Source organism: Chiloscyllium plagiosum, unplaced genomic scaffold (assembly GCF_037043375.1).
Source record: "Chiloscyllium plagiosum isolate Xiang-an unplaced genomic scaffold, Cpla_swu_hap1 HiC_scaffold_28, whole genome shotgun sequence".
Lineage (NCBI taxonomy): Eukaryota > Metazoa > Chordata > Chondrichthyes > Orectolobiformes > Hemiscylliidae > Chiloscyllium > Chiloscyllium plagiosum.
In genome coordinates, this window is record NW_028270166.1 from 25,267,937 (window position 1) to 25,288,236 (window position 20,300).

Here is a 20,300-nt window from a genome sequence, read left to right on the forward strand (position 1 = left end):
GTCATTTATAAAAATGACAAACAGCAATGGTCCCAAAACAGATCCTTGCGGAACACCGCTAGTGACGGCACTCCAAGATGAACATTTGCCATCAACTACTACCCTCTGTCTTCTTCCAGCCAGCCAACTCCTAATCCAAACCTCCAACTCACCCTCAATGCCATACCTCCGTATTTTTTGCAGTAGTCTACCATGGGGAACCTTATCAAACGCCTTACTAAAATCCATATACACCACATCTACTGCTTTCCCCTCGTCCACCTCCTTAGTCACCTTCTCAAAGAATTCAATAAGGTTTGTGAGGCACGACCTGCCCTTCACAAAACCATGCTGGTCTTATGGAATCCATAATGTCAAAGTTAAGTAATAAACAGAGTCTCATACTTTGTTTTGTCTGTAGCAGTGGCTTTCAGAAATATCATGGTACTTTTGTTTCTCTTGCAAGCCATGCCTAGCCAAATGAGCAACATTAACTGCAACAGTCGCTTTATATGGCAATCTCAACTTATCCCAATAGATTTATCTAAAGTCTTGAAAACAAAACAGAATTGCAACAAGAGGTAAATATGAGATGCCACATAACAAGAGGAAAATTGACATTTCGGGCAAAAGCCCTTCATCAGGATTAGAGGCAGAGTGGAGAAATACATGAGATGGGGGTGGGGGTGAATTTCCCCTTCCCCCACCTCACCCCAGCTCCAACCTTCCAGCTCAGCACCACCCTCATGACCTGTTTTACCTGCCTATCTTCCTTTCCACCTATCCACTCCACCCTCCTCTCCGACCTATCACCTCCATCCCCACCCCCACTCAGCTATTGTACTCTATGCTACTTTCTCCCCACCCCCACCCCTCTCTCATTTATCTTTCCACTCTGCAGGCACCCTGCCTCTATTCCTGATGAAGGGCTTTTGCCCGAAACATCGATTTTCCTGCTCCTCGGATGCTGTCTGACCTGATGTGCTTTTCCAGCACCACTCTAATCTAGACTCTGGTTTCCAGCATCTGCAGTCCTTGTTTTTACCTATACCACGTAACAATATTAATAATTGGTGTACTCCCAGGCAATGGGATAAATGGATCTCTAGAGACAAAGGGGTGCTCACTGGTTATGTACTCAAGATAGTTAATTATATTTTTTTGGAAGTGAAGTTGAATGGAGACTATTCATACTATTAAGAGAAACGTTGCATGTTTTGTTGATGAACATATCCAAGCATGTGTATGCATATTATACACACATACTGTTACAATAGCAGTAAATATGGATTATCATGTTTCATTATCTAATTGTTACACTGGAAACTTTAAGGATGAAATAGTTTTTACAAAGGAAGAAACTGCAGTAGTCACTTGACCACAGACTAAGACAAGCTTCAGGAGACTTGTGGAATAAACAAAAATCATCCGTACTGATATTGCCACATTCAGCTAAAGATATTGAAACCAAGCAAATCAGCATCATTAAATTCACATGTCGTGTTTTAATTCACATGTGTAGCGACTTCACATACTGGGAGAAAAATTACTTACCGACCAGTTGGCAAGCTTGGAAAGTCAATGGAGCTAGACGAAGGAATATAAATGAGCTATTTTTCAACATTTGCTTTTGGCCAGAAGATGTGAGAGAATAGAAAATGCATTTGTAAACATGAAGTGGAATTCTCATTATCCTTCCACATGATGTTTCTCTCATCATCCCAGAAAACAATGCCCAATGAAAAATCAAACTGGGAAAATAACTATTTATTGAGAACTCAAATATATCAAGATTTGCCACTGCTGAGGATATCAGTCAACATTAAAGAGCTATGGTCTCAGATTATAACACTTTTCAAATATTGGGACTTTCTAAGCTGTGTTCTCCCGGTCTCTCCCTCTTAAACTTATTACTTACGTTTGAGTATTCTTGATTTTGTACCTATTATATTTTCCTTGGGGTTAGCAGATAATATAAACATTACTTTTTGCTTGTTGCTACATTAGGAACTTATTGGAGTGATTATGTGATAGCATTGTGTGAAAAAGAAAAATCAATCTTTGTGCGGCCAGTCAGAGAGAGTATTGAGAGTATTGAGAGGGGAGCCAATTCACTCCTTCTGCCACAAATCTCAAAAGACAGCCGACCTTTTCTCAAAATGCTGCAGAACAGTATATAGACAGAATGGGAATTATGTCTTATTCTGAGTATTTAGTGTAGCCAAGCACAATAACATTCCAAACAGTAAAAATGATCTGTACTTATATTTCTCAAAAGTAACAGCATGTGCTGAATGTAATGTGACATGTATTTTCATTGTGTATAAACTACAAAAGTATAACAGATTTCTGATAGAATAAGGTAGACATGAAAAAATTGGCCAATGCGGTCATTCAATGCATATTTTGTTCAGTATAGATTGTTCTTAAGCCCATATGACTGTGACTTAGAGAAATCTTATCAAGCAATAGCATTTGAAATACTAAATTACTAGTTAAGTTACTTTAGACTGATCCAAATCACAACAGAGTAATTGGTTTAAGTAGTGATTTACTGCCTGAATGCTAATTCATTTGGCCTGTGATCAATAACATAAATTGCACATTAGTAATAATGTAAAAGTAACCATTTCATTACGAACCTTAACCAGGCACTAAAAAAGAGGCATGCCATAAATAATACCCTCCTAGTACTAAAATGGACAGTGTATTCAAAAACTATTTTCGATTAATTATCTTTTGGAATATTGTGAACAAGATTGAGGGGACTTAAGGGGTAATATTGAGAAGATATTTCTACTAGCGAGGGAATTGAGATTTTAGAGAATCTTAAACAAATAGTCAAAGTGACAGAAAAAAAGGACAGTCAGTTAAACTGAGATATAAAGGAATTTCTTCCCCTAGAAAGTAGTGAATTCCTGGAATTACCTACTCCAGAAAGTTTGTGGAGGCTGTATCATTGAAAGTATTTCAATAGATGCTTGAAATTGCAGCAAAGGTGAAGGCAGATGAGCAGAGACAGAAGTAACAGAGAGAGGGGTGGTGGGGGGAAGAGAAAGAAAGAAAAAGGAAGAGAGAAAGGAAAAGAAAGGAAGAGAAAGAAAGAGAGAGAAAAAAAGAAAGAGGGAAAGAAGGAAAGAGAGAAAGAGAAAAAGAGAGAAGAAAGAAAAAAAGAAAAAAAGAGGAAGAGAGAAAGAGAAAAAGGAAAGTAAAAAAAGATAGAAAAATGAAAGGGAGAAAGGAAAAGAAAGAAAAAGAGAGAAGAAAGAAAGAGAGAACGAAAGAGAGAACAAGAAAGAAAAAGAGAAAGAAACAGAAAGAGAGAAAGAAGTAAGAAAGAGAAAGAGAGAGAAAAAAACAGAAAGATAAAGAAATAGAGAAAAAGAAAGAAAGAGAGAAAAAGAAAGAGAGAGAAAGAAGGAAAAAGAAAAAGAGAATGTCTTTTATAATAATGTTAAAAATTTCAAAGTTAAATTTGAAATCTTACTTTCAAAATTTATTACTCCACACTTTCTACTTAAACCTCTATATTAACCTGTATCTCAGCATAGATCATAACTTTTCATGATACACCTCATGTTCTCATTGACCTATATTGGTTCCCAGTTAAACAAGGCCTCAAATTTTACAATTATATCTCTTTTCAAACCTCTCATGGCCTCACATTTTACTATTGCTGCAATCACCTACTGTCCTACAACTTTTAATCCTAAAGTTTGGCTTTCCATATAATTTTGTAAAATTATGTCAGATACTAATTTTTTCCTCCAATTTCCTAAGGAATTCTTGGTTGTAAACCAACTGAGACTAATTTAAATTTGAGTAAATGTTGTATTAGTTTTCTTGATTGTCAACCATATCAGGTGATTCCACAACCTCAAAACCATAGCCATATAGCACAGAAACAGACCCTTCAGTCCAACCAGTCCATGCTGACCATAATCCCAAACTAACCTAGTCCCACCTGCCTGCGCTTGGCCCATATCCCTCCCAACATTTCTTATTCATGTACTTATCCAAATGTCTTTAAAATGTTGTAACTGCACTCACACTCACCACTTCCTCTGAAAGTTCATTACACACATGAACCACTCACTCTGTAAAAATGTTGCCGCTCAAGTCTTTTTCAAATGTCTCTTCTCTTACCTAAAAAATATGCCCACTAGTCTTGAAAGCCCCCAACCAAGGGAAAAGACATCTGCCATTCACATCATCTACATCCATCGTGATTTTATAAATCTCTGTAAGGTCATCCCTAAGCTTCTTACATTACTCTTACCTATCCAGCATCTCCTTATAACTCAAACCCTCCATTCCCAGCAACATCCTGGTAAATCTTTTCTGTATCCTCTCCAGCTTAATACCCTTCCTATGACAGGGCAACCAGTACTGGGCACAGTACTTCAGAAGAGGCCTCACCAATGTCCTGTACAACCTCAATATGACATCCCAACTCCAACACTCAAATGTCTAAGCAATGAAGACAAAAGTGCTAAATACCTTGTTAACCATCATGTCTACGTGTGATGCAAATTTCAAAGAATTATGTACCTGAACCCGTAGGTCTCTCTATTCTACAACACTACTCAAGGACCTACCTTTAATTGTATAAACCCTGCTCTTGTTCATTTTAAATTTCTCCAAAATGAACTCCATCTGCCACTCCATTGACCCAATTGAGCAAGATCACTTTGTATTCTCAGATGACCATCTTCACTGTCCACTATAACACTGATTTTGATGTCATCCGTAAACCTACTAACCATGCCTTCTACATTTTCACCTAAATAATTTATATAAATGACAATCACTTGCATCTTAAAACTAAGGCAAAGTGCAATTTTGCAGTTCACAACAAAAATATGGGCTGTTGGTTAAGTATGATTTTAAAAAGTAATTAACTAACCCAGCATTATGGCTTGAACAGCCAGCACCCAAATTTCCATGCAGATCAGGCAAGAATAGGCAAGGAAGTGCTTCTTCAGTGAAATTGACAGGCGAGGAAACTTTCAATGAGACTCAAATTGCAGCCTGACTTTGTAATAAAATGCTGATGCTCACAGCACTTCCTCTGGTGTGTTCTTATTACTGAATTCACATTGCATTCCACCCAACTTTGCCTGTGCCCTTTCCTGCCATCGAGTCCAGTATGGCACAGGAGCAGCTTACATTTCCAATGAGGGACAAAAGCAGCAGCAACACCTATAATGGCACGAGCTGTCTTCACCTTCTCAACAAGCCATTCCATAGACAAGATAGATTGGACAGGGATTTGGCTCAGAGGACCCCTAGTACAGAATCCACAGACAGAGAATGAGCTCTCTCAACATCTGTAAGTAGCATTGCCCTAGGAAGCTTAAGTAAGCATACCACAACATTGTTAACATCTGCATCTTTTAGAACAAGATCTCCTATCCAATTAACCAGATGAACAAGTATTGCCATTGTGTGTCAAGGAGGCCATTATTAAAGGGCAATCTATCCCTGCTTCCTCAAAGTGCTGTTCAATATGCAGGAATATTGATTGATCAGTCAAGGGTGGACTGTACATGGTAAACAGAAGGAGGTTTCCTTGCCCACTTTTGATCTGATGTCATGAGGCTCATGAGCTCAAGTCTTTTACCCATATTACCACATGTACAATTTATTTCTAACACCCAGAATTAACATGTAATATAGATTATATTACTGTTCTAGTGTTGTATAGTAAAGTTTATTGTTCTTTGTTTAAAACTATGGAATCATGTGATTTTGTTCTTTTAGTAAGTCCATGGGATCTCTCACTTTGTCCACTTTAATAATAAAAGTCACTGGTCGCTAGCCAAACCATAGCATAAACTCAGCAGTGTGGTCCAGGAGTTCTTAGTTAAGTTGAATTTAAATGCTTATTGCTTGTGGCACAGAAATCTGATCTGCCAGTACATGAAACTGAAACACGATTAAACAATTTAATAAAAGTAGGTCTTTTGATTTAGAAGTGAACTTTCAGGATCTTGTCAAATGGTTATGTAAGAGTCTCTCCAACACAAGTTTATTAGAGATTAAAGACTAAAGAATTATTTATCAGTATTGACTGTGTACCAACTTGTGGTCAAGCATAAAAATTTAAGATATATAAAGTATGCCAAGTTTGCAACACTTTTTAATAAGACATATTTACCATGGGCAGGTGACCCAGTATAATTAAATTTGAAGAAAAAAAAGATAAATCTTGTTTTCAAGAAAATATTTATAGACAACAATGTAATTATATATTTACTGACTATTAGCTTTAACAAATGCACTGTCATTTCACCTGCTCCACAAATGCAATCTACATCCAGTTTTCTGAATGCAGCAGTATCATAAAATGTAGCCATTTTTCCTTCAAAGGTGCGGCTGCTCACTTAAAGCATTAATTCAGAGAAGAGAAAGACCCATGTTCCAACTTTTTAAAATATTTTTAGTATTAGCACATAAGAGAGTCAATTTGACAGATCAAATCATTCTTTCCTATGACCTAGAAATGCTCCACTAACACAAGCTAGGTTATTTCATCAATTATCTGATATTCATATTTAAGAGATATATTACAGAGATAAAATGCAACTTCTAAGTAATGTAATGAATCCTAGTTACAATAGTTAGCAAGTGAAGGGGATGCATAGTGCAATGCATACCTCCACAGAGCTCTAACTTAATGTGATTACAGCTGCACGGTTCTTCTTGAAGCTTTTCCCTATCTGGTTGATGCTCTGTAACTACAATATGGAAAAAGTAATAATGTTTATGAAGCTTCTATCTCACTGAGGTAGTGTCAAGTCAATTTGTATGCAACAACCTGTGCTGCAAACTCTACTCACATTTTGACAGCAATGACAAATCATGCAACAGGAGTTAGGTCAATCACAAAATGCTAAAACAATTCTCAACTTTCTTTTAAAAAAAAGCTACTTCATCCTATTAATTAATGTTAATTAGTGCTTTAAAAGGTTTCCCCCAAAACTAATCAGTTCTTCCCTGATCAAAACCCTCTCATATATGATCCATGTTCAAATTTTGTTGAAATGCTTCCTCTAGTTTTGAGATACATTGTTTACAGAGGTGAAAACATTGCAGTCCCACCTTCAGTGACAAAGATAATTATTCTTCAGTTAATTCACTAGAAAAAAAAGGTCAGTTTAAAGTCAATTCCTAAGATATCCAAAATGTTTATTTTTGGACTAAAAATAATTCTGAAGCAAAAATACTGCAGATGCTGGAAATCTGAGCAAAAAATAGAAAGTGCTAGAGAAATGCAGCTGGTCTGGCAGAAACTTTGGATTAAGAAAAACAGAGTTAATGCTAAGTCCAAGGATTCAATTCCAAAGTAGAGTATTTGGACTCGAAATGTTAACTCTGGCTCTCTCCCCACAACTGTTGCCAGACCAGCTGAGTTTCTCCAGTACCTTTGTTTTTATTTCTGGTTTTATTGAATCTTGTATAAATGAACAACATACGACAGGACTTTTTGTATGATGGGGTTTTTTTGCCTCACTACCCAAAAAGGTGCAGAACACATAGCCAATCATAGCAGCCTTGCGGCCATTTCAAGCGTGTTTCTGGGGATCCTGAGAATCTCACCCAGTTGCAGGGTCCTGGAACAAGCCCCCAAGTTTACTGTCGTGGAAATTAAATGGACTTGACTCAACTATTAGCAAGAGCGAAGAAAAAGAGTTTTACTATATTAGTCTAATCTCTGCAAAATGCAGCTAGCAAACGCCCGGAGCATAATTCAAATGCTTGACTTATAGTGTTTCTTATCACATTATCAAGGACAAAGACTATGCACATTTGAGCTGTTATTTATTTTCATTCCTTTTGTTACTTGGACACACTGTACTTCGTACCCCATAGCCTTCGCTGAATTTTGACTGCTCACAAGGCTAGGTTGAATGTTTACTGAATTCCGCAGAAACAGAAACAAGCTGTCTCCTTAACTGCAGAACTCAGCAAAAGAACTCTGTGAACTTGAACACAGTATCAAATTTAGAAAGCATTTCTCTTTTTACAAATTTCACAGTAAATGGATTTTAGATTTCACAGTAAATGTTAAATTTCCATTTAGAGTGTTAATTGACTGAGGACAAAACTTTGCCACGTTCAGGCAAAGGTCCCACCGCAAAAGTGCTGCTAGCCAGATATGCTGCTTCATTTAGTGATTTATAAATTTTAAATCATGAGTAGTCTAATGCCTCACATTTCAATCACCCTGACTAGTGATATTATTACATGTTAATGATCTTGTGCATTGATCAGTGGACAATAGCTATATTATTTGTGCTGCAGAGTGTTTCCTTTCTGATGTATTAATGTGAGAGACAATGCTGGAAATCTGAAACAAAAATAGAGTGTTGGAGAAACAGAAGAGGTCAGGCAGCATCTGCAGAGACAAAATCAGATAATGTATTGAGTCCCAGGACTCATTGTCAGAACTACACTAAGAGTAAAAGTAGCATACATGTAGCAGAGTTTTGTGAAATTTGAACTCCTTTGCGATTTCAAATTACTTCAGTATCATTTCATTTTACTTTGTTCTAAGAATAAGTAATATAAAGGGTTTATGCGACCTACAATAATGAAATCAAGTAGTCTGTTTATGCCTTCTCTGTCTCAATCCTTTGCAATTGGTTATTTTTTTAGAATCAATTTTTAAGGAACTGCATACCTAACAAAGAATTCCTGTACTTGAAGGGTAATTCAGACAGAGGAACATAGACAAATAAAATCACCAAAACTAACAATTTAAACCAATAAATTTCATAGGTGTTCAGATGGATTTGCATCCCCACAATATCGTGGGACAGACAAAAGAAAGTACTCTTAAACTATGCAAAATAACCTGTTCTCCAACCTGGCCCGTCCCCACCCCCATCAAAAAGTATCAAACAAGTACCAGAACACTGCTGTAAAAGTTGCTGATTTCAGTGACCAGACATACTCAAAACTTAAAAGTGTTAGAAGTAAATGACAAAACACTATGCCACATTCTTATTGAAGTAAGGTTACAATTTGTAGTATGATTAGATTGGTTAATATGAAAATCTAAAGAATAAGAAACTGAATATATTTGAGTAAACTTACATTCTTAAGAACACTTGTATTTTGATCAACCTATCCTGACAAATATTCTTTATTTCATCTTTTGAAAATATTTCATTGAAGCTATTATAAGTCAACAAATACAGAAGAAACATTTAAGCAAGCATGCACACAACTACTGGACAAGAAGCCACAGCACATTATAGACCACAAATGTCTAGTATACGAACAATGCAATAGATGCAGTTCAAACCCACCTATCCGACAGATCTAGGGACTGCCTACTTTCAAGGGAATACTGACGACTGGTTAGCCTGCTAGAGTCTGACGCAGTCTCTAGATCACTGCGTCCATTTGTGGCAGAATCTATGCTATCATAGCGTCTACCAGAGAAAGTGGAAAGCACAAAGAGGAAGATCGTGAGGGAAAATTAAAAATACCAAAAAATACTTTAAACATTTTTATTGCATACCCTACTGAGACAACTGTGATTTATGGATCAAGATATAAAATTGAAATTACTTAATATCTAGAGTGAAGCCAATAGGTTGGACAAAAAAAATGGAAGTAGGGGTGTTGAATCAAAGAATTAGTTGTTCAAATACCACAGCATTCTGCAGCAAAAATACCTAAAGGAGGGCTTCCAGCACCCACACATGTAGATTAGACTTCTCAACCTTCATGTTAGAGATGCTTAGTCAAGTTTATTATACAAAATGGATGATTTTGCTTATAAAGAGTAAATGCCAAAACAATTTTAATGGTCTACCACCAAGTTTCATACTTTATTTAAACATCAAAATTTATCTCTTCTCACTCTCTATTTAGAATACAGTAGTCTCAGAACATAGTATGCAATAGTTCTTTCAATTTCTAAAATACAATCACAGTCTGTAAAAACTTTTGATAGACTATTAAATAGAGTTTAAAATTATAACAACCTGCTAAAAAAGATTGGTTCTGATATTTCAAATGTGAAAAATGCAAAGTCTTACTACAGCATATTCCAGTTAATGGGAACAGTTTTTTAAAAGAATAAAATCAGAGATGCACAATTTCACACCTATACAATGTTTGCTGATAGGGAATGATCAACATAAGAGAATTAAGATTGTTCCCATTAAGAGATTTGTTTTTATATAACAATTATTACTGCAGAACAATATATAAATAGTTACTATTTTCCTGTACAGTATATATATATGTATCATCTTGTATAATTCATTTTATAAATCTTCCCAGTGTCTTATGTACTTATACATATTCTCTAGAACAAACTCTATGATTATTCATCTATATTGTTATTCTATGGTTCAAAATTGTCCAAATGTTGTCCTCTTAAATACTTCTATCCAGGTAGCTTTCTGACATTAGCAGAAAATGTACTACATACTAATATCCACTGGGGAAATTCTCCAATGCAAAAACAACCATGAAATCTATTAAATTACTGAATAACACATACATTATATATTATGCATAACATCAGACAGCAGGGAGCCACCTAAAAAACAAAACTCCATTTTGGAATTTAAAATTAATTTTAAACCTAGTGTGCAATATAAAAATAATTATTTGCACTATATTAGACAAAATCTCTCATGTGTATGCATTTAAACTGAGTTATATCATTCCCAAGACCAAAATAATTAAAACTGTAAGTTTATAACCCTTGCAAACATTAGAGTACAGTATCAAAACCAAGAAGATATAGCATAAACATATATGGAACAGGTGAAATGCTGCATTATTTTATGCGGGCAGGAGGCTGGAAGAACACAGCAAGCCAGGCAGCATCAGGAGGTGGAGAAATTGACGTTTCAGGTGTAACCCTTCTTCAGGACCCTGGTTACACCTGAAACGTTGATTTCTCCACCTCCTGTTGCTGCCTGGCTTGATGTGTTCTTCCAGCCTCTGCCTGTCTACTTTGGATTCCAGCATCTGCACTTTTGTCTCTAACCAAATTATTTTATGCCGCAAGGACAATATTATTAAAAATATTTTTGAAATCTTTTAAGTTTACAACAGCCATTTAATACACTGTAAAAACTGACACAAAATATGAATTTAATATTTCTGAGGTTCAATACAAAGTTGACCTTGTTGATCTTTATGGGGTCCTGTTCTCCCTTCAATTGCTCTTTTGTTCTTCATGTACTTATACAATTGCTTTTAATTATCCTTAACATTATCTGTCAAGGTTATCTCATATTGTCTCTTTGCCCTCCTGATTTTCCTCTTAAGAATGGCCCTAAACACTTTATATTCTTCAAGAGATTCAATTGATCCCAGTTGTCTAATGTGATTTTTTTGTTTTCTTGAATAGTACCTCAATATTTTTATTTATCCATTGTTCCCTACTCTTACCATCCTTACCCTTCACTCTAACTGGAACATAATGCCTCTGAACTCATGTTATCTCAATTTTGACAGCCTCCCAATTATCAATTGTTCCTTTATCTGCAAACAGGCCTACTCCTATTGAATTTTGAAAGTTCTTGTCTCATACCATTAAAATTTGCCTTAGTCCAACAAACAACTTTAATTGTTATTGAAGGCCTATCCTCTTCCATCACTGTTTTAAAACTAATAGAATTATGATGACTAGTCCCCAAGTATTTCACTGTTAACACTTCAGTCACCTCTCCTGCCTTATTTCCTAATGGAAGGTCAATTTTTGCTCCATCTTTAGTCAGTACATTTACTTATTGATCAAGAATATTTTCTTGAACACATTTTAAAAATTCCTCACCACGCAAGCATTTAATAGTATGGCAATCCCAGTCAATGTTTGGAAAATTAAAATCCCCTACTATTTCAACCCTATTATTCCTACATATATTTGAGATCTCTTCGATTTCCCTCTGACTATTGGGTGGGCCTTTAGAACAATCTCATCAAGGTGACCATTTCTTTCTTATTTCTAACATCTACCCATATAATTTCACTGGATGATCCCGCAAAATATCCTCTAATTACAATAGCAATGTTTTCCTTAATCAAAAATGCCACTCCCCCTGTTCTCTTGCCTCCTTCTCTATCTTTCCCATACCATCTAAAATCCGGAACAATAAGCTGCCAGTCCTATCCTTCCCTCAGCCAAGTTTTAGCAAGAGCTATGATGTCCCAGCCCTATGTTCCCATATGTGGCCTGAGTTCATCAGATTCACCTGTCAGACCCTTTGCATTGAAATAAATGCAGTTTAATTCTTCAAAGTTACCTTGTTCTGACTTGTTTTTGTCTGCCTCATCATAGAACAATCCTCTGTATAGATTCCCAGAAGAAACTTCCCTGTTCTGCCTTCAAGGAATGTATATAATTTCTTAGATTGAATCATCAAAATTGCGCACACTATTCCAGCATGTAATTACCTAAACCCAGTTAATTGCCGCAGGACAGCCTTAACCTTATTCTTCCAATTTCTTTGCAACAAGTGCCAACCTGCCATTTTCCTTCTAAATTACAAGATGTACCACATGCCAACTTTGTGCAGGTAAGCAAGTATCTTTGAATTTTAAAATGTCATGATTTTTTTAAAAATTTTCTTTTCCATACTTACCAAAGAGTGAATATTTTCTGAAATTAAACTGTTATTTTGTTGCCCATATATCAAGGTAGCCTTCATGTTTTCCTCACAGGTTCACATTAACTGTGTATCATCAATTTTAATATATCATTTGGCCCTTTTGTCCCTTTAATTAACAGTTTGTGAATAACTGATGCCCCAGTACTGATCCTTGTGGCGCTCCACCGCATTACATTAAAAGTACCCTTGCCATTGACAAAACCTCTTACCAGACCATTTCATTATCCCCAACTCTTGAAGCTCTTATCTTGCACATTGACCTTTTGTGTGGCACCTCATCTAATGCCTTCTTAAAATCTAAGAATACTTCTTTGACCAGCTCTGCTCTATTTACCCTCGAGCGTAGAATAGTAACTAAGCAGATCTTCTTAGTGTCTGAAAGTGTCCAACAGAGCTCTGTTCTGGCATTATTTCTGTCCACTCCCTCTAGATGAATGTGCACAGTGATGCTTAGATTTGCACAAAATACAATGAATAAAACTGAATTGAAACTAAAATGCATATTAGTGGGAAACATTGCTCATCCACAATGTTCTTCATCCAACAATGAAAAACAGACACTAAAAACTATTAGTCTAACATTTTGAAATTTTATACAGTTCTACAAAATTAATTGAATTACAAAGCATATATTTAATAATATTGTCCTGATTATGGGCATATGTTGAAACCATAAAAATTACACTAGCAGAATGATCAAGAATGAGAGAATACTTCCATGAGAAAACCCCATTGAGATGCCGTAGCATTACATTTCCATCACAAGCTCCAAATTAATTTACCATTGTGATTGTAATGCACATTAATTTTAGCCAGTAATTTTCACATAACCCTACTCCGTTTTCGCTGAAAACAAGATCTCCAGAAAATGAGAAATCAGTTATGTGAACTGTTTCACAAATCCATTCTCAGTGTTATTTAGTCTACTTGCTATTGTGAAGAGTAAAGCTGCCTAAAGATGAATAAAACTGAGCCAGGTAGTTCTCTTTTAATTCCTCAGGTTGTTGCTAGCCAATGAAGCTCATCAATATAATTATGACTTGCAGTCTGGATTGCTGGTTTACACCAGGACGGACAGTAAATAAGGCATCTAAAGTAATGTGTCAGCCTGCACTTTTGTTGAGCTGTTCACCAGGACAGGAAAGAGAATTACTCAAGTTAGTGAAAATATTTGTTCAAGTACTGAAAAGATTTTGTTACCAGCTGGCAAGAAACAGGGCATTAGCAAACTTTTGATATGTCATATCCAGTTACAACAGAAAAACAACACAAATCACAGAAAAAAGTGGTTTTATTAAGGAAGCCCATGTAGCAGAAAAAAGCGGCTAATTACAAAGATTGTTCATCACCAATTATATGTTGTTATCTGGGTTCCTTTAATCTTTCCACTAGGTCTGGACAAAGTTTAATTCTCTGGTCATGTTGTGACAAATCGAGCAAGCTATATAAGTAATGCAGGTTAAGTCATTAATTGCCTCTTTCTCAGAAATGTTTTGTTCCTTTATCAAACATTCCACACAGAGACCACCAAGATCAAAAATTAGGCACTATCTCCTGCCACGATGGGATATAGCATGCAGCTGTGCATTGATACTGTTCCACCAGGCTATCTTATGTGTTACTGTTAACTGTGGCCATACTGAACAATTACTTGCTTTAAAAAAAAATCAAAAGAGCATTCAATTTAATAAAATGTACCTTATTGGCCTCTGAAGATCTGAATAATCTAGCTCGTAACTATGAATAGAATCAGTGCAAGAATCCCGTGATCCACTTTGTTGATGCCGTGAAGAAATAGAGTATTGATGAACTGATGCGTTTGGCTGAGAAGTTGTATAATATGGAGGTGGCATGCTGTTGCTAGTCTCACTTCGATAATCACTGTCTCTGTCATCTACTGCACTGTCAGGATCTTCATTGTCTGTAAACAATGAAGAGCACATTTTCAAAGGTTAAAAGTACAGAATTACAAAATAAATACTAATTTGAAATAATGTTGCTTTCAAGAAATTTACCGATCATGTATAATTTTACATTTTTTGTAACTTTGCACCCTTACTTTGCAGTCCATGTGCATTTACAGAAAGTTAAGGAGAATGCCTGGTTATAATAACATGGATTAACAGCAAAAATCAAATTTTACAAGACATTAGTTGATCTTAGGTTAAAGGATCTTGCCTGCATACATCTGTAAATTATAAGTTATATATTCTGTTGTTCTTAGGAAAATTCTTTTACACTCTCCCTCAGTGCCTCATTAGGTTTTGGCATTAATAGCTAGGGAAAGTGTGGGTAAGGCCAGGTTCAATTTCTGGTTGGTGCTGAGTAGCGAACACGTAATACAATATAATGCTATTTTTCTTTTTAAAGTCAAGTCTTTTTCTGTCAGTTTTTCTCTTCCCTTCATCCTCATGAAGATTTGTTTCTTGTGATGTAGCATTGTGGAACTGATCATCCACTACTACCGAAATGATTTTTCTCCACCTCACCCATAAGTGGCACAGAACAAAAATTAGCTCCGCATTACTGCCTCAACTGTGAATAGCTAGTTGAGAAAATATGGTAGCTGGGATTCAGATTTTGTTTGTATTCCTCTATCAAGTAAAGCTCTCACCTGAAATGACTGAATTTCTGATTGGACACTAAAACAAAATAGGATTTAGTGTATCCAAACTGAACAAAGTGTAACAAAAAGTAAAATAATTGAAAATTGATGCAGAGCCACTAGATGCCATTGTAGGGAAAACCAGAAACATTATGGGTGACAGACCACAGAGGTTGCTGGATCAGAGAATGCCGGATTTGACGAGGCGAGATGGTAGACTGATGACCTGTCACTAACATAATGTGATACTTATGTTAGCTCCTACAAACAAAGGACAAGTTGTGGGTCACATAATGTTGAAGAATTCAACTAACCTTTAGTACAGTACAGCTGATATACATCACAGGCACTTGCATGTCTGAGTTCAAGCTAATCAATTCAGGTAAACTGAACTCCCTCAGTATATCATGCTGTAAGAAATTAGTGCTCAGTCTTATGGGTTAGGTGGAGTAAAATCATTTGGGTGGTAGTGGACAATCAGTTCCACAATGCTATATCACCAGAAATCTTCAGGAGGATGAAGAGAGGAGAAAAACTGACAGAAAATAATAGGATTTGGAAAAGAAAAATGGCATTATATTATATTATGGTAGGCATGTCTTTACAAGGTATATTGCATATCTGTTGCAAGACAACAGGATTTTTGGGGGGTGGCGGGAGGGTGGTGAGTGTACAGCCTGTACAGTTAGAGGCAGAGTTTAGATTATAGTACACAATAGACTAAAATAAGAAGAAAAACATTTGAATAATTAGAAATAATGGATCATCCTTTAGTTATCAATCTAAAATTTACTGAAGTTTTCAAATGCATAATCCTGGTCCGAATTATGAGAACTCAGTTTGTCAAGCCTGAAATGTCATTCACTGAGACCATGGGTAATCTGTATTGTATCTTCATTCACCAAATTTGGCTTGGTATCTTTTTGTACCCTTAGCAAACAAAAGTTATATTTATCTCAGATTTAAAGTTAAATGAGTTAGCATCTGTAGTATTTTGTCGGAAAGACTTCAAAATCTCTGGTAGACTATACATGAAAAGGTGCTTCTGAACTTTTCTCCCCAAGGACTGATTCTGACTTTACAGTTCTGTTCACTTGTCTTAACCACCTCAGCTGGGGCAAAAAGCTTTTCCCAATCTGGTTCCACCCATTGTAAAGGCAAATTCGTCCATATAGCTGCTACCTGTATCTCACAACAAGTCATGTTTGCCAGTCATATCAACAATTCATCAATTTAAAAAATTTCAACCTCATTTTCAAATATCTCAATAAGACTACACCTCCCATTAACCCAACAATCCACCAAATATCTGACCTTTCGCATGAACTCCAATATTAAATTACTCCACATTTGCTGAGTATGACTTCAGATCCTCAGTCTGAAGTTCTGCAATTCCTTCTTTAAATATTACTGCCACTTCCTGTTCTTTTAAGGTACTCCATAACTCTTTCCATGGCTACCTGTCATAATGTTGCCTTGGATTGGTGTTAACATTGTTTATAACATGACTGAGAAGCATTATTATAGGTATAGCAGGAATAAAAGAATGACTAAAGAAAGATTAGTCCAATCAAGGACAGTAGAGGGAAGTTGTGCATGGAGTCCGAGGAGACAGGGGAAGCGCTAAATGAATATTTTTCGTCAGTATTCACACTGGAAAAAGACAATGTTGTCGAGGAGAATACTGAGATACAGGCTAGAGGGGATTGAGGTTCACAAGGAGGTGGCATTAGCAATTATGGAAAGTGTGAAAATAGATAAGTCCCTTGGGCTTTATGGGATTTATCCTAGGATTCTCTGGGAAGTCAGGAGGAAATTGCAGAGCCTTTAGCTTTGATCTTTATGTTGTCATTGTCTAAAGGAATTGTGCCAGAAAACTGGAGGATAGCAAATGTCGCCTTGTTCAAGAAGGGGAGTCGAGACAATGCTGGTAATTATAGACCAGTGAGCCTTACTTGTGGATAAAGTTTTGGAAAAGTTTATAAGAGATAGGATTTGTAATCATCTGGTGAGGAATAAGTTGATTAGGGATAGTCAATACAGTTTTGTGAAGGGTAGGTCATGCCTCACAAACCTTACTGAGTTCTTTGAGAAGGTGACCAAACAGGTGATGAGGGTAAAGCAGTTGATGTGGTGTATATGGATTTCAGTAAGGCATCTGATAAGGATCCCCATGGTAGGCTATTGCACAAAATACGGAGGCATGGAATTGAGGGTGATTTAGCAGTTTGGATCAAACATTGGCCAGCTGAAAGAAGACAGAGGGTGGTGGGTGATGGGAAATGTTCATCCTGGGGTTCAGTTACTAGTGGGGTACCACAAGGAACTGTTTTGGGGCACTGCTGTTTATCATTTTTATAAGTGACCTGAATGAGGGCATAGAAGGATGGGTAGCAAATTTGTAGACGACACTAAGGTCGGTAGAGTTGTGGATAGTGCTGAAGGATGTTGTAGGTTACAGAGAGACATAGATAAGCTGCAGAGCTGGGCTGAGAGGTGGCAAATGGAGTTTAATGCTGAAAATCATGAGGTGATTCACTTTGGAATGTGTAACAGTAATAAAGAGTACTGGGCTAATGGTAAGATTCTTGATAGTGTAGGTGAGCAGAGAGATCTCGATGTCCATGTACATAGATCCCTGAAAGTTGCTATCCAGTTTGAAAGAGTTGTTAAGATGACATACGGTGTATTCGCTTTTATTGGTAGAGGAATTGAGTTTCAGAGCCACGAGGTCGTGCTGCAGCTGTACAAAACTCTGCTGCGGCCACACTTGGGAGTATTGCAGTTCTGGTCACCGCATTACAGGAAGGATGTGGAAGGTTTGGAAAAAGTTCAGAGGAGATTTGCTAGGATATTACTTGGCATAGAGGGAAAGTCTTATGATGAAAGGCTGTGGGACTTGAGGCTGTTTTTCTTAGAGAGAAGAAGGTTGATGGGTACTTAATTGAGACATACAATAATCAGAGGGTTAGATGAGGTGGACAGTGAGAGCCTTTTTCCTTGGATGGTGATGACTAGCACAAGGGGACATAGCTTTAAATTGAGGGATGATAGATATAGGACAGATGTCAGAGGTAGTTTCTTTATTCAGGGAGTAGTAGGGGCATGGAACACACTGCCTGCAACAGTAGTAGACTTGCCAACTTTAAGGGTATTTAAATGGTTATTGGATAAACATATGGATGAAAATGGAATAGTGTAGGATAGATGGGCTTCAGATTGGTACCACAGGTCAGTGCAACATCGAGGGCCAAAGGGCCTGTACTGCGCTGAAATGTTCTATGTTCTATTTGGGAGGAGGATGGGGGTGGATTTTTTTTACTATGACAAAGATGTAATTAAAAATGTACACCAGTGGCTATCAATTCCTGCCAAAATTCCAAATCCCTCAGTTAAAATCACCCTTCAACTTTTTAAAAGGCTGATGGATTAATCTTGCTTGAGCCTTTATGTTTCTACATTGAAAGCAGTTCAGACAAGGTTAACAAGGCTTATACGTGGGATGAATCTACTATCTCACAAGAATAGATTGAACAGGCTCAGCTTGTCACCCCTGGAGCTTAGAAGAGTGAGGGGTGACTAAATCTTGAATGGTCTCGACAAGATGGCCATGGAAAGGATGTGCTGAGTCCAGAGTTAGGGGGTCATTGTTTTGAAAATAGGAGTTGCCCTTTTAGGACAGAGATGAGGAGAGTTATTTTTCCCTCAGAGGGATGCATGGCTTCGGAATTCTCTGCCTCAGAAGCTGGTGGAGGCAGCACATTACCTTTTCTTTTTTAAACAAAGCCAGAGGTAGATAATTCTTGTTAAACAATGAAATCAAAATTTTATCAAGGATAGGTGGAAAAACATAAATAGATCAGTCATGATCTTTTTGAATGGTGCAGCAGGCTTGAGGGGATTATTTCTGCCCCAATTCATTTGTTTGTAAGTTACTGGAACAGTAATATAAAGGCCTGAGCTAAGAGCTCGAATTTATCATGATTGCTAGGAAATTTAGATTCGATTAATTAAACACATTTGGAACAAAACACAAATATCTGTAATGGTGACCATGAAACTATTAGATTGTTGTTAAAACGCACTGGTTCACTAATGCTTCAGAGGGAAGGAAATCTGCTGTCACTATGCGGTCTAGCCTAAATCTTATTCCAGATCCACAACAATGTAGTTTACTTAACCCAACTTCTGAATGGCCTAGTGAGACACTCAAGTGTACAAAAAAAACCAACAAATCTATACCACAGATGGTCTGCAGTGTTCCAAGTCAGAAGTTCACAGTCAACAAAAGGGAAAGTAGGGATGAGCTAAGACATACTATGTATGAATAAACAAACTAATGAAATGACTTACACATAGCAGATGAAATGTAATAGAGAGAAGTGTAAAATGGTTCATTCTGAAAGGAGAAATGAGGAGAGGTAACAAACCAAGCGGTACAATCTTCAAGGATATTCACAGACTGGGTAACCTGGGGTGTACACACACACACACACATCTTTCAAGGTGACAGGAATTAAAGGGGCTAAGACGGTATATAGGATCTTGGACCTCATACTAGAAACAGAACAAACAAAAAGTAAGTTACGCTAACCTCATTTAAGCCACAGGTGAAGAATTGTGGCTACTTCTGTGCACCACACTTTCAGAAAGCTGTCATGGTTTTAAAGAGTGCAGAGATTTACTAGAACTTACAAGATATCAAAAGACTTCAGTTGATTAGATTCCCTACAGTGTGGAAACAGGCACTTCAGCCCAACACGTCCACACCAACGCTCCAAACAGCAACCCACCCAGATCCATTCCCCTATATTTACCCCTGACTAATGCACCTAACACTACAGGCAATATAGCGTGGCCAATTCACGTAATCTGCAAATCTTTGGACGGTGGGAGGAAACAGGAGCACCCAGAGGAAACCCATACAGACACGGGGAGAATGTGCAAATGCCACATAGACAGTTGCCCGAGATGGGAATTGAACCCAGGTCCCTGGCACTATGAGGCAGCAGTGCTAACCACTGAGTCACCATGCCACCCCAATGGAGGAGCTAAGGAAACTGGGGCCA

At 37.0% G+C, this 20,300-nt stretch overlaps 1 protein-coding gene across 9 annotated transcripts in view; it reads right to left on the reverse strand.

The window, feature by feature from the left end:
- Positions 1–20,300, reverse strand: part of LOC122565310 (protein unc-13 homolog A) — a 431,554-nt gene that overhangs the window by 234,442 nt on the left and 176,812 nt on the right. For 5 of the 9 annotated variants that reach the window (XM_087976053.1, XM_087976050.1, XM_087976049.1 and 2 more), the window contains 2 exons: positions 14,325–14,547; positions 9,297–9,422 (listed from right to left, as the gene is read on the reverse strand). In XM_087976053.1, coding sequence (XP_087832179.1) covers positions 9,297–9,422; positions 14,325–14,547 — 349 coding nt within the window. The remainder of the gene's footprint in view (positions 1–9,296; positions 9,423–14,324; positions 14,548–20,300) is intronic. The other 4 variants (XM_087976052.1, XM_087976055.1, XM_087976051.1 and 1 more) reach the window with 1 other exon arrangement.